The following is a 15,069-nucleotide window of genomic DNA, read 5'->3' as shown; positions in this document are numbered from 1 at the left end:
AATTATTTCTGGAAAAAAAAAACAAGTCAGGCTGGATAAAGTGGGTGTGGTTTCCCCTGTTATCCGAGTGCTTGGGATACAGGCAGAAGAATCGCCTCAAGTTCAAGGCTCGCCTGGTCTGCACAGCAAGTGCCAGGCCAGCCCGGACTGCATCTGTCAACACATAGTCAGCACACCTGAGAACTGAGGTCATGCAGGCCTGCTGAAGACCCCCAGTGAGAGCCGTGCACTCTCGTTTCATGCCCACCATCTGGGTTGTTAGACTGGTGGCAGCAGGCTCACACCACCACAGCTCTGTGGTTCATGTCACTCCGTGACACGTCACCAGTTCCCGTGGATAAACGTCTACCCAGCCTTTGAAGGACAAGCATTTGAAAACTGTTCTGTGGTAAATTGTGGTTATCTTACTTTTAAAATGATTAGTTCAGGCATCACAGGAGGTGTGTGTGTGTGTGTGTGTGTGTGTGTGTGTGTGTGTGTGTGTGTACATTTATATATAGAAATAGAGAGATGACATTATTTTTAAATATTATGAAGAAAGCTGAAAGCATGCTTAGTTGAAAAAAAATGGCCATTTTAGTGTTCATCTTGTTCCCAAGATTTTGCAATAGTGTGGCATCCATTAAATAATAAGTGTGTTACACGTTTCAGTGTGTGGTAACAAGAAGAAGTGACTTCATAGCCACTTGGTCCGCTCTGTTGTGGTTTATGATGCCATCTGGATTCTTCAGTGGAATGATTTTCCATCTAAATCACTGTAAACTTCTATTTAGTTTTCACAAATCTGAAGGCAGATCTGTTTGTGGTTTTTAGCAGTGATGTAATTCTGGAACATACTGTGACTGCTAAAAGCTGTCGTATACCACCAGTATTTAACTCAGTGTCTCACATCATTTCAGACAAAACTAGAAACCTGGAAAAAAACAATCCGCTTCTCCACTTGAAGATTTTATACTTCAGTGTTTCCTGTCTGCCTTACCACTCACATTTGATCATGCCAGTTGAGATGATTGGGGAGGGACTCTGGAGAGTTCTGCCCCTCAGTTTAGGAAGCTCGGATACAATGTTTCACTGACGTACGCTTTTTTACCCCCATGTGGTAGAGAAAGAGAACCAATCTCACTTCTTGGCTGACAGTGTAAAAGTGAGTGGGTTATATTTCAAAGTACATCCATATTTGGGATGTACACAGTGAACTGCACAGAAGAAATGAGGCAGCTAAGCCTTCCTTTCTCAGTTCTGAAGATGTCAAGGTCCCGTGTTCTTACTCTGCATTCCTCCTCAGCAGAAGCGGTCTGAGGGTGGGCCGTGCCACTGATGACAGTGGTTGATGGACGGGTAAACTCAGCCTGTGCTGCAGACCCAACACAGAGGACAGAGACAGGAGACAGTTCTCAAAGAGCCGGAGAGAAAGCGAGATTTGTGGGCTCCTGTCAGTGTATTAAATACAAAGTTGAGTTGAAAAACCAAGAAGCCAGTGATGGTAGCACACACCTTTAATCCCAGTACTTGAGAGGCAGAGGCAAGGGAATCCCTGAGTTTGAGGCCAGCCTGGTCTACACTGTGAGTTCCAGGACAGCCAGAGCTACACGAGAAATCCTGTCTCAAAAAGCCAAAAAAAGAAAGAAAAACAAAGAAAAGGAAACTGGTCGGGACAGGTCCTTGCTGTACATTGGAACAGTAGGAGGCAGATATGAAGGTGGTATAGTTTCTAAGGTGTTAGGAGGGTGTTATTAAAGTCTCCTCAGCAAGGCACAGAGATCTGAGAAACACCATCAAAAGGACTACTCCACAGATGTCAAACATGCAGAAAGCCTGGGTCCAGGTCCTCTGCACTCTCACCATGAAAAATGTAGATTCCTCTAATGTGAACCGAGGACTTGGGATTGGTTGGTCTCTTCAGCCCTAAGACATGAAGAGCCAGAGTCATCCGCCTCACCATCTTGAGCATAAACCACAGACTGAACATCTGGCAACTATAATGATAGTTTTTCTGTATGCGTGGGAGAACGCTGTCCTCTGGATACAATGTGGCCATTGTCCTCTTGAACTCCAGCATTGTAATTATCCACAGGCGACCTGCTCAGGATTGGCTCTGTTATCATCAGGTCCTGGAAGGGAGGAAAGGGCCCTCAAAGCAGCATACACTGAGTGTGAGGCTCCCTGTTCCCTAAGGACATGGAGGAAGGTTGGGAGGTGTTTTCTTCAGTGATATGTTGCCCACACTGTAGCTAGCCTGTCACCTGGGCTACTGTAAGTAGCACAGTTAAACTCATTAGTTCATCAAATTAAACTGGGGTGCAGTAGTTTCTTCGGTATGTCATTGGCACTCTATGGGGTGGAAGACGTGTGCTCACGTCTCCCCAGGAAAAGTTCATGCAATAATATGGCAAATGTTTGCTGTAGGTGGAGTTTTGCTGTGTCGGCCATTCACTTCCAAATAACCACTCAGAGGCTTAATATTAATTATAAATGTTTGGCAATAGCTCAGGCTTGTTACTAGCTAACTCTTACATTTTAAATTAACCCATATTTCTTACCTATGTTTTGCCACATGGCTCGGTACTTTTTCTCAGTACGGCTGTCCATCTTGCTTCTCTCTGCATCTGTTGGTGACTCCCCTGACTCTGCCCTTCTTCTTCCCATCATTCTCAATTTGGCTCTCCCACCTAACTTTATCCTGTTCAGCTATTGGCCAGGTCAGCTTGTTTATTAAACTAGTCACAGTGACATATATTTACAGAGTATAAAGGAATATTCCACAGTTTGCCAAGTGCTTAAAATACAGGCGATACCAGACTAGATCCTAGTATCACAGCAGTGGAAGAGCGAAAACCCTCTCAAGTTGCATTCTGGTGAGAGAGGCAGAAAATCAGATACATAAATCAACAAGGTAAGCTGGGATGCTAATAATTTGTATGAACACAGTAAAGCAGAACATTGACAGAGGGGGTTCTGTCTGTCCTCTGAACAGCGATGTTCAGTTGAGAACTAACCTGAAGGACAGAGCTGTGAGACTGCCTGGGGATGGGGCTGGCAGGGTGAGATGGAGCAGAAGAGGTCTTCAGGAAGGAGTTTGATACACTGAGAGGACAGACTGTGGCCCATTGAGCTAGCAAGGAGGCATTAGAAGCAGACTGGTACCAGGTTATATGGGAGCTTGTGAGCAACTCCAAGGAGCTTGGACTTCATCTCGGGTGCAGGAAAGCCTGTGGGCGGTTTTAAGCAGGAAAATGGAAAGATCTGCTTTACGTTATCAGAAGATGAGTCTTGGTGATTCCATAGAGAATAAATTATAGCAAGATAAAAGGAGGAAGGAGGCCAGTTAAAAGGCAGTAAGTAGTAGGAGCCAAGGTGGAAGATGGCGATGACTAGAGCCGTGGCGTAGCCGAGACATTGGGAGTCACCGAGTGGCTGTGGGATACAGACTGAAGTTTCTGGAAATACACACAGGGCTCCCCCTTCCCTCCATGCGTCCCTGCCAATCGCTACATAACTCTTCATTTCTATGCAGGAAACTCGTGATAGGTCCTACTGTTCATGCTTTTTATTTCTGCCCAGAGAAGGGATTTGGGCTCTGTATTATTACTTGACTTATTCATTTTTCAATTAATAATTCATACAAGTGAGTCAAGCGCACAAGTTTACTTCTTGGTTACTTGGATACTGCTTCCTGTGCATGGATTCTGCCTTGCAAGAATGAGGGCATCATTTAAGAACTGTGTGCACTACTGGACTCCACATCATTGACCTGTACAATGCAGTACATTCGCAATTTAATACTGCGGCTGCGCCCCACAGGCCAAAGACAGCTTAAGATGTTAAAGTTTGCTTATGATTTAGAGGGGGGTGTGCATATGTACGCCTGTGCATGTTGGGGTCAGAGGGCAACTTTGCAGAGTCTTTTCTCTCCTTCCACTTTATATGGGTTCTGGGAATGAACGTAGATCAAGGCTCGCACTAGCCACCATCCACTGTCCAAAAGTTGTATCAATGTATTCACACAGGGAGTATGTATCCAGTTCTCTACACCCTCAACAACACTAAAAGTCTGTAATTACTGTTCAACTAGTAACTAAAAAATACTTTTTTGCTTTGCTTCATTGTTAAGTACCTCTTCATGTTTGCTGGCTTTATATTTCTTCTGTCTGTCTTCTTTGACTATCTTGATATGAGATTGCTTCATCTATTATTTATTGGATCTCTTTGATATATCTGCATGTTACACTCTGCTTTGTACTATATTTTATGGAAAATCTCTCCCAACATATTGCCAAAAACTGACTTGGCTTTTTAAGTTGCATTTAGGAGCCTCTTTGTCAGAATCCAATGGTGTAGGGTTGGACGAAGCATGGAATAAGCTTTGCACCTCTTACTTTTAAAGCAGTTAAGATGAAAATTAAAATGAGTAAGGATACAGATGCTAACTCTGGTAGTTTAATTATGTCTCTGTTGTTTCCTTCTAGTGTCCCCAATACCACCTTCACCGAATTCCGAGAAGCCGGGAGGTTCGGCAGTCCTGGCTCTCCTCCGTGTTCACCACCCTGAACTCCATGTGGTTTTCCTTTCCGCTGGTTCACCGAATAAAGCCAGATTTGGTAGGTAAGCCTGTCCCTCTGGACAGAGAAAGTAACTCTCCCATCGCTTGTCCACTGATAATAAGATCTGTTGTTTATCGGTGAGCCAGGGCTTTTTAGAGATAACACAAAAATGTATAGTTTATGTGCACTTTGCTGAAAGAGGTGGGAAGTTTGCCTTCCTCGCTACAGTTTGAACTGAGAGTTTGTCCTGTCCTTCCTTTTATGATGACAAACGCCAACAGTGTCTTTAACTGACACTTGTGGCTGACTGCTCACTGTGGTGCCTAACCAGCACCATGTGCGAGTCAGCCACCAAATAGTTGATTCTCTTTCAATACTCTCTGTGGTATTTGTTAAGACTTTCACCAAATATGGTATGTGGCGGTCAGAATTTCATATGTATTCAAGTTTTCCTAGGAAAGGAGTACAGGAAATAGAAAGCTGAAAGTTGAATACATTCCTGTATCACTGCCTTCTCTGTCTGTGAAAGTCCTGCATGCTCTTGCAGTCTTCGTGGTAAAGTTGGAGGGTTAATTGCAGATGTGCAGCAGAAGATAGTGCAGATCAGTGAATGTGTATCACAGTGCTGTGCATGGCTCATTCCTGTAGACGGCGGAAGCCATTAACTGCTGTAGCCTGATTCCCGGATATACAAATCCTGGCGAGTCTATATTATTCTCTTGAATAATTGAGCCAAAGCATGTTTGCTAGTGATTTAGAAAGTTCTTCATCAGCTAGATTGTAGTTTAAACCCTTATTTTGGAGGACAGTTTAAAACCCTTTATTTTTTTTTACATGAGTAGTTCTCTATGAGTTTTTTAAAATAGCATTTACATACCATAAAATGTACAGCTCTTAAGTGTATAGTTTGACCACGTCCCTAATAAGACACAGAAACTCTCCATGATCTCAGAGTGTTTTCTCTGGCCTCTTCCAGTCAACCCGAGCCCCCAAGACATCACTGTTTTCTGATTTATACCACCCTAGATTAGTTTTATGTACATTTATTTTTTTAAAGTTAATTTTTATTTTATATGTATGGGTATTTTGCCTGCATGTATGTTTGTGTATCATGTGCATGCCTGGAGCCCACGGAGGCCAGAAGATTCATCAGATTCCCAGAGACTGAAGTTATGAAGGGTTGCTAGTTTCCATGTGGGTGCTGGGAATTGAACCCAGATCCTCTGGAAGAGCAGCCAGGACCCTTAACCACTGACCGATCTTCCCAATTCCCTTAAATTTTTGTCAAAATAAGTTGAACTCACAGTCTACAACTACGTTGTTTAGCATGTAGTAGTCAAATATCTTTCTTAAAAAATTATTGTTGGCCTCAAATACTTAATTTATTTTTAAACTTAAGAGACAAGTGGAAGGGGAGAAAGGTCATTTTATTTTATTTATTTTATTTTGAGGCGTGTTAAGTATTCTTTATTTGATATTGTACATAAACCACACTACAGTGCTTTCTAGTGAGTTAAAAGCAGCCTCATTAGATAACAGAGAATTCTCATTAAATTGACTTAGTCAAGCACAGTCGAGACCCCTGCTTCCTTGTCTTTAATCACGGCCTGTAACAGGCTAATAAGTAAAACTGAAACAAGAATGAGTCATGCTTTGTTCTGACAGTGAAGGGAATTTTCCCCAGTATGAAAACACACTCCTATAACCAATTATGTAAATCTAAGTATAGAGCCATTCTTTGGAGCTGGAGGGAGAGGTCAGTGGTTAGAGCACTAACTGCTTTCCAGAGGACCTGAGGCTGATTCCTGTACCCACAAGGTGGCTCAACCATCTGTTACTCCAGATCCAGGGCATCTGATGCTCTCTTCGGATCTCTTCGTGCACCAAGCATGCACACACATAGTGCACAGACATAGTGCAGACAAAATACTCACATACATAAAATTAAATGAATTGAATTTAAGGACCACCATTCTTCAGTAGATTTCAAGGTGGCATTCCTTATCTTTGTGAAAAGTTGGGCATTACTAATTAGATCCAATCATATCTTTATTTTTTAAATTTATTTATTGATTTTATGTGTATGGGTATTTTATCTGCACCTCAGAAGAGTCCATCTTGATTCCATGGGACTACAGTTACAGCTGGTTGTTAACTGCCATGTGGATGCTGGAAATTGAACTTAAGACCTCTGGAAGAGCAGCCAGTGCTCTTACTCACAGAGCCATCTCTCCCGCCCCCAATCATATCTTTAAAGGGGGGAAATAGTGATAATATTTAGTAAACTGAAATTGCTATTTAAAAAAAATCATATTGGGCTGTGCATGGTCATACACATCTTTAATCCCAGCACTTTGGAAGCAGAGGCAGGAGGATCTCTGTGAGTTTAAGCCCAGCTGGTCTACATTATCAAGCTCTAGAACATCTAGGAATATATAGAGAGACCCTGTTTCAAAAAGCAAACAAATAAACGAAAAGATCATATTCACTTTACTATAATCTAGTTTTACTTAAATCAGGACTGGCTGTCCAGCAAAAATACTATGATACCTTTCCTACTCTGGAATCTGTTCATGAGTTTAATCCTGGCACATACTGAAAGCCGGGAGACATTTGCTTTATAATAAGTAGGGCATGACTATCACTGGTTAGCAGCCCTTTAATAAAACCATTAAACCTGCCCTTTCTCCCTTCTGAGTCCCAGCAAAGATTACTTTGTTTCAGAGATTTCCTTTCTGGGGATTCTCTAAATACACCATCAGTGTGTTCTCTCTCTAGGTGATGCCTGTGCTATGTGTAAGAGAGCCCTGGTGTGTCTTCCTCCCAAACAGGCCGTGCAGATTTGGTCCGGCCTTCTGCTTGCCCCTGTTTTCTACAGTGTGCCACTGAGCGCGCTTTGCAGCAGAAATCTCCACGCCTTTCTGAGTATTGCCCATTTATAATTCATTCTTCCGTTACTCAGCCACTTTGAGTGCAGCAACATCAGAGTTCAGAGGGAAATGATAAGTGATGGGTAATGTCCACTGTGGATGCAGAAGAGCTCGGTGACCCCCTGGCCTGGTTTTTGTTTGGTATTTCGATGTCAGGGATTGAACCCAGCTCCTCAGGAATGCTAGGCATGCGCTGTAACACTCAGCTCTATGTTTCTGATACTCCGTTGGTGTGCCTCGTGGGTGTCGGGACTCTTGGTCCCATTTTGCCTCTTACTTTAGTTCATTCAGTTTCCTTCGAGGCCTTATTACCTAAAAACAAAAAGGATTGGGCTAGCTGTCCTCTCCATTTCTTTAATTAGTTCAGAGTTTCATCAGTGCTGTAAAATTGCTTGTAAAAAGTGTGTGTGGGGGGGGGGGGTATGCTCATGTTTGTGAGGGAGAAGAGAGGAAGGACTTGGGGTGTGTGGAAATACTTCTTGAACTTTCAAGTGCTGAATTTTAAAAGTCACATCAAACCTGAGTGTCACTGGACAGCTGCTTTGGTCTAATGGGCAACACTGAAAGAAAACCACAACACAAAGATCTCGCCTATATTTATCCAGATCCACTGAATGTGAAATGTTTAGGTGCTGTAGTACTTGCAGAACTGACTAGAAACGCTTGGTGTTCCCACGGCACCAAAGTAGAGTTTTATAAACAGTGACTAGAGGGGAGAGCCGTGTGGCGGCTGTGACGGCGGCGCTGTGTCAACGGCCACATGTTACCGTGACGATAGAACCTGCACCAGCAGCAGGCACAATTAAAGCCACGTTGAGCGTGCCCTGACAGCCCTCAGAACAAAACCAGTGGGGTCGGTTTTAGAGAGATCCTGCCGCTGCCCTGTTCCTCCAAGGTGACTCAGTTCCCAATTGCACCAGATACCGATGGCTACGAACTTCCTAGATTACAAAAGAAAGTAAATTATAGTAAAATCTTAATTCTCTGTTACTTAATACCTGTAGTTAGCAAGTTTTTCATGTGTACTGTGTTGCCAGACTCTGACGTTAACTGAGAAGCAGACAATCTTCTCTCCCGTTGGGTAGGAATCAGTTGAAATGTGTACGCTACGTCAGCAAACTGGACATTTTTACAAACTGAGAAATGAACATCTAGGCGTTTCATGGGTGGCTTTGCTTTAACCTTTGGATTTGACTTTTTAATTATAGCAAAGACAATGTGTTTGAAGATAATGTGTTTGTTGCTACAATTTAAGAACTTCATTTAAAATCGATTTTGGAAGGTTTTTCTAGGTATATGTTTTGGAATAGTTTGAACAGTAGCCAGGTGGTCACCAAGTGAACTCTATGGCTTAAAGGGCTGGAGAGATGGCTCAGCAGTTTAGAGCACTGGTTTCTCTTCTCTCGGATTCGGGTTCCATTCCCAGCACCCACATGGCTCACAACCATCCGTAACTCCTCCTCTGGCCTCCTCAGTCATGCAAGTGGTACACAGAGATCCATGCAAGCGAAACACTCAGACACATAAAACTAAATTTAAAACTTTTAAAAATCATGTTGCATGGGACTGGAGAGATGGCTCAGAGGTTCAGAGCACTGGCTGCTCTTTCAGAGGTCCTGAGTTCAATTCCCAGCCGCCACATGATGGCTCACAACCATCAATAATGAGATCTGATGCCCTCTTCTGGCATGCAGACATACATGCAGGTAGAACACTATGTACGTAATAAATAAATAATTAAAAAAAAAAATTTAAACTGTGGTTCTCAACCTTCCTAATGCTACAACCCTTTAACACAGTTCCTCATGTAGTGACCCCCAACCATAAAATTATTTTTGTTCCTACTTCATAACTGTAATTTTGCTGCTGTTATGAATCATAAAATAGATATCTGTGTTTTCTGGTGGCCTTAGGCGACCCCTGTGACAAGATTGTTTAACCCTAAAGAGGGTTGCGACCCACAGGTTGAGAATTTTTGGCTTAAGGGAAAACTCACTGTTAGAAAAGAGAGCATGAGCCCCGCGGTTGTGGTATTCACCTTTAATCCCAGCACTCAGGAGGCAGAGGCAAATGGATCTCTGTGAGTTCGAGGCCAGCATGGTCTATAGAGTGAGATCCAGGACAGCCAGGGCTACACAGAGAAACCCTGTCTTGAAAAACCAAAAAAAGAGAGAAGGAAAAGAAAAAGACAAAGGCAGCGTGAGCCTTTAGGTTGCTGGAGTTGTAGAGATAGCTGCCTGTGCCCCTGCGTTCCTAAGTCCATCTGCTGGTCGTCTTAACCGTTGTTGGTGCAGAGGGAGTGTAAGATAATAGAGGGTTTAATCGTGTCGAAAGGGCACTTCCATCTGGTACATAATCGCTAACATGCATTGACCACTTACATGTGTTACACACCTGAGCACTTTGTGTTGCGGCTCCGTGTGGTGGCCTTGCTACTTACATTTAGTGGGTGGAGGAACCGTAAGACCGAAAGTCACTTGCCACGAGTTGCACCATTAAGAAGCTCGGCTCTTTCCTATTCCTAAGAGCCGATCCACCAAACTGCATGCCATGCCATCAATTCTGGAGGATCATACCTTGAGAGATGTATTCCCTCAACACAACTAAGAATCAATTAATACAGTGTGTGTGTGTGTGTGTGTGTGTGCAAGCATTTGGAGAGGCCAGAAGACAGCCTTGGATAGCATCCCTTGGGTGCTTTCTACCTTTTTGAGTTTGTTTGTTTTTCATTTAAGACAAAAATCTTTCCAAGGCCTACAACTCGCCAAATAGGCGCTAGTCAAGCCTCCAGGGACCCCCAGGGACCCCAGCTCTGCCTTCTCCAGGACTAGAATTATTACTGCACCCAGCTTTTTAAAAAGTGGATTCTGAGACTCAGACGTGTCTCCTGTTTGTAATGCGGGCCCTTTACTGACTACGCTAGCTTCCCCCCCCCCCCCCCCCCCCCCCCCCCCCCCCCCCCCGTTCACTCAGTTACTTCTGGGTCTCCACAAGATAAATAGTAAAAGTGAGCTACCGCCGGGCGGTAGTGGCACACGCCTTTAATCCCAGCACTCGGGAGGCAGAGCCAGGTGGATCTCTGTGAGTTCGAGGCCAGCCTGGGCTACCAAGTGAGTTCCAGGAGAGGCACAAAGCTACATAGAGAAACACTGTCTCGAAAAACCAAAAAAAAAAAAAAAAAAAAAAAAAAAAAAAAAAGTGAGCTACCCTGCTAATATAACCCAGTCAAAGGTCTGCTTTCAGGTAGACTCAACATCGGCCCAACCAAATAATAATAGCACAGAGTTCAAAATCAGCTGTCAAGTGTATCTGATAAAGTACAAGTTTAAAATGGACATAAATGGAAAGGTTAAAGAAGCAAGGCACAGTAGCATGTACTGCTTTGTACCTCAGCTTCTTAGGAGGCACAGGTGGGAGGACTACTCGAACCCAGTTCAAGGCTAGCCTAGGCAATGTAATAAAACCATTTCAATAAAATAAAAGAAATCATTGACGAGGGGGTGTAGGGAGACGGCTCAGTCAGCGAGCTTGCTCCGCGCTGCACAGTCATTAAGACCTCGGTTCAGATCCCCGGCACCCACGTAAAAGCCAGGCATGGTGGCATGTGTCTGTAATCCTACCTGGTGGAGAGACAGGAACAGGCAGGTCCCCGGAGCAGAATCTGTGAGCTGTTGGTGCAGGAAGAGCCGGGGCCGGGGGACTGCAGAGCTGCTGAAGGGCCTGCTGCACCAGGGTGAGGACCCGAGTTTGGATTCCCAGCCCCCCCCCCCCCAAAAGGCAGGTCCATGTGTCCACCACCACCGCTCTGGGCTGGGATAAGTGGGCAGATTGCATTGACCTCTGACCTCCACACGCACACTCAAACGTACATGCACACATGAAATGTGCACATACACAAAAGAATTATTAAGGATTATTACAGAGTTCTACAAATGAATTGTCTTGGAAAACTAAACAAATCGAAATTTTCCAGGTTCTAATTGTAAAAACAGTTCTGAGATGTACTGTTCCAACTCTCTTCTTTATGTTAACATACAAAGTAAAGAGTTTCCTGATCACATTTGCATACGCCTATATTGTTTTCCTTGCTCATATTCACACCCCTGCTACTCTCATACATCCTTCCTCCTCCTCATAATCCCCTTTCTGCACTCGTATCCTATCGCGCGCGCGTGTGAGTGTGTGTGTGAGTGTGTGTGTGTGTGTGTGTGTGTGTGTGTGTAAGTTCTGCATGAGAGAAAGCATGATAGTTCTTCTTCCCCCATGACATTCTCTTGCTCCCTCCCACCTTTCTGTCCTTTCTCCCCTCCCGTAGTACCCCTGCACTTTCACGTCATAGACATATATATGTATGTGTATGTGTGTGCACATATGGATTTAATATATATCCCACAGAGTTGCAGTATTTGTCTTTCTGTGGTGCTTATTTTTCTTAGCATGATATGGATCAGTTCCGTCCATTTATTGAAACTGACATAATTACATTGTTGTTGTTTTTTTTTTCTAAGACGAGTTCTAAGTTGGCCCATAACACAGGCCAGCCTCAAACCTTCTAGATAGTGGAAAATAACCTTTAACTTCTGATCCTTCTGCCTCTGCCTCCTAAATGCTGGGATTACAGGCATGCCCTCCATACCTGGCTCAATTTAATTCTTCTTTACCACAGAAGGAAACTCCATTGTGTCTGTGTATATCACATTTTCTTTATCCGTTCATCTGGTGAAGGACACAGTTGTCTATCACATGAATGGTGCAGTAGTGAACGTGGATATACATGTATCTCTGTGGCATTCTGACATACATTCCTTTGCATGAATACCCAGGAGTGATGTTGCTGGACCCTGTGGTAGCTCTGTCTTAGTGTCTAAGAACCCTCCATATTGACGTTTATAGTGTCTGTGCCATTTTACATCACCACATTGTGGTGACATCTTAATTGTGCTGAAATGAGATTTTATCTGTATGTTAATAAATAAAATTTGCCTGGAGATCAGAGGTCATTAGCAAGCCAGGAGTAGAAGTCAGGTGATGGTAGCCCACGCCCTTAATCCCATCACATGGCAGGCAGAGTCTCTGTGTGGTCAAGGACACAGCCAAGCGTGGTGACCCTTGAGTCTTTAATCCCAGTACCAACCGTAGAGACCAGGAGGTCTGTATAGACAGGCAGTGACAAGGAAGTCATGGTGGCTGGGCTTAGAGCCAATGAGAAGGCAGAACAGGAAAGCAATAAAACACACAGAAAGAAGGTCTCTCTCTCAGGGGAAGTGATGGCAGTGAGTGGTAAGATAAGGTGGTCTTGGCTCTTCACTAATGCTCTGATCTCTTAGGCTTTTAACTCTGTATTTGGCTCTGTGCTTCTTATTTACTAAGACTGTTTAGAATTTCGTCTACACCACATGGTTTCTGCCCTGATCTGTCCCTCTGCTTTCTGATGTCTAGCTCCACTCCATCAGGGTCATGGAAATGCTCCGTTTTTAAATTTATTGAGGTTTGCTGTAGGATCCAAAATACAGTCTGCATGGATAGTCCATGAATGCTTGAAAAGGATGTGTGCCCTGTCCTGCTGTTGATGACACTGTTGAGTTTTTCTACGGATTTTCTGGTGGTTCTGTTTACTGCTGGAAGGGCCACACATGCTTTGTCACCCTTCTGGAGAGCCCCGTAGATCTTAGCCTATACTCTCCCCTATCCTCTTCTCCCGGCATGTGATGTACATACTGATCCCATACTAAAACCCCTGGGAGGTTACTGTTTTCTGTCTCAAAGCCCAAAGATTTCTTTTGTTGCTGTGTCTTCAGTTTTTCCTGAAAGCAGGAATATTTGAGTCACAGTCTCTGGGAAATAGACTCATGAAGAGAACTGGTTGGTTTCAAGCACAGGACGGGAAAGTTCAATTTGCAAGGTTGCTGCGGATGCCAGTGAAGGACCGCTTGTGTTCCAGAGGGAGCAAAATCTGTGAGGCTCTGGAGGGTAGAGGGCAAGTGTGTGTGAGTTTCCCATGGTCTCTTCTTAGCAGAGCGCTTTCATACTTGTGGGGTGACTTAAAATGAATGAAGGTTGGACGATGTGAGTCAGCCCCAAAACAAAGACACCCACTCCTGCTGGTGCTGGTCAGGCCTGCCAGCAGCTGGCTGTGTTTGGTCCCTGGCTTCACTCCAGCCTGGCCCTTGTCAAATGGAGCACTCAAAGAAAGAATTTTACATACAGAGATGAAACCTAATTTAACTTTTAATCAAGTAAGAAATATTTGAGATGTTCAGTATATGACAAGAAATAGACCATTTGAGCCTAATATTCTGCCCTTTTGTCTGAAGCTGTCTTAATTTACAGTATTAGATGTATTTTTTTTAATATCCTTTTTAATTTTTATTGAAAAACAGATTCTCCTCTCAAACAGTACTTTCTGTTCACATTTTCCCTCCCCTCCACTGCCCTCCACCTCCCTTCTTTCCTAGGTCTGCCCCCCTCTATTTCCTCTTCAGTAAAGAGCAGGTCTCCAAGAGAGGACAGACAGGACAGAACAAGACATAGAAAGACAAGGAAAAGGCCCTCATATGGAGGCTGGACAAGACAACCCAGTAGGAGGAAAAGAGTCCCAAGAGCAGGCAAAAGAGTCAGAGACATACCTGCCGCCACTCTTAGGAGTCCCACAGAAACAGCAAGCTAACAGCGATGACAGAGGACCTGATACAGACCCATGCAGGCTCCATGCATTCGGCCTCAGTCTCTGAGAGCCCATGTGAGCCCTGCTTAGTTGATCAAACTTAGATGTATTGATTAAACTCATGCCTTGAATGAAAGAGGCCATTATTTTACTTAGACGTTCTTGCTCCTGTAACAAACCCAGCTTGAGTTAAGAAAGTCTAAGTCTGTGCCATAACAAGTTGCTGACATGCACAGAGGGTTATTGTCCATAAACAGAATGCTATGATTTTTTTTTTAAGTTAGGTGTTTTCTGGGGAGAGCCACAAGCTTGGTGGCACCAAGATTATCACTGTTTGGGTAGCATATAAAAATATTATTGGCCTACTAATTAATATGTGTTTAAAACATTCTGAGGAATTAGTTAACTTTCTGTCAAGATGCAAAACTCTTGGGCCAGCATTGCGTCTCTCCTTGTTGATATGATTCTACTTGTTTAACAACCTTCATCTTTCAGTATGTTTTAGTGACCAAAAACCTTTTAACATATTCAAAGGTATCTATCTATCTTAAAGAGGTCAGCTATCCCAGTGTTTCTAGTGGTCAGGATTGAAACACAGTATCTCTGGGTTCTTGGCCTCCTATCCAAAGAATCAAAATAAGGCCTTACAGCTTTTCAGTGGTAGCAAGGCAAGCTTTATTCAAAAGCAAATCAGTAGAACAGATTATAATGGAATTCACTATCAAGATTGGCAGTGGGTCCCTTGAGCACAGATACTCGAGGGTCCCCATTACTGTTTGAGGCACTCTTATAGGGTTCAAAAGAAGCAGGAGTTTGGTTACTAAGGGCGTAGCAAGAGTGGTTCTCTGTTTTGATTGATAGATTAGGTCATATAATCATTTCTCTACTGCATACATCTCTTCCCATAATGCCTCTTATTTTAAGCATGTGTACA

The 15,069-nt window shown here is 43.6% G+C and overlaps 1 protein-coding gene across 1 annotated transcript in view; it reads left to right on the top strand.

Moving 5' to 3' along the window:
- Window positions 1-15,069, top strand: part of LOC114701360 (UDP-N-acetylglucosamine transferase subunit ALG14 homolog) — a 79,572-nt gene that overhangs the window by 27,902 nt on the left and 36,601 nt on the right. Inside the window, exon 3 of the mRNA XM_028881443.2 lies at window positions 4,467-4,598. Within this exon, the coding sequence (XP_028737276.1) occupies window positions 4,467-4,598 (132 nt within the window). The remainder of the gene's footprint in view (window positions 1-4,466; window positions 4,599-15,069) is intronic.

This window comes from Peromyscus leucopus, chromosome 6 (assembly GCF_004664715.2).
Source record: "Peromyscus leucopus breed LL Stock chromosome 6, UCI_PerLeu_2.1, whole genome shotgun sequence".
Taxonomy (NCBI): Eukaryota; Metazoa; Chordata; class Mammalia; order Rodentia; family Cricetidae; genus Peromyscus; species Peromyscus leucopus.
The sequence above is the reverse complement of the archived record's forward strand: the minus strand, read 5'-3'. Positions and strand labels throughout refer to the sequence as shown.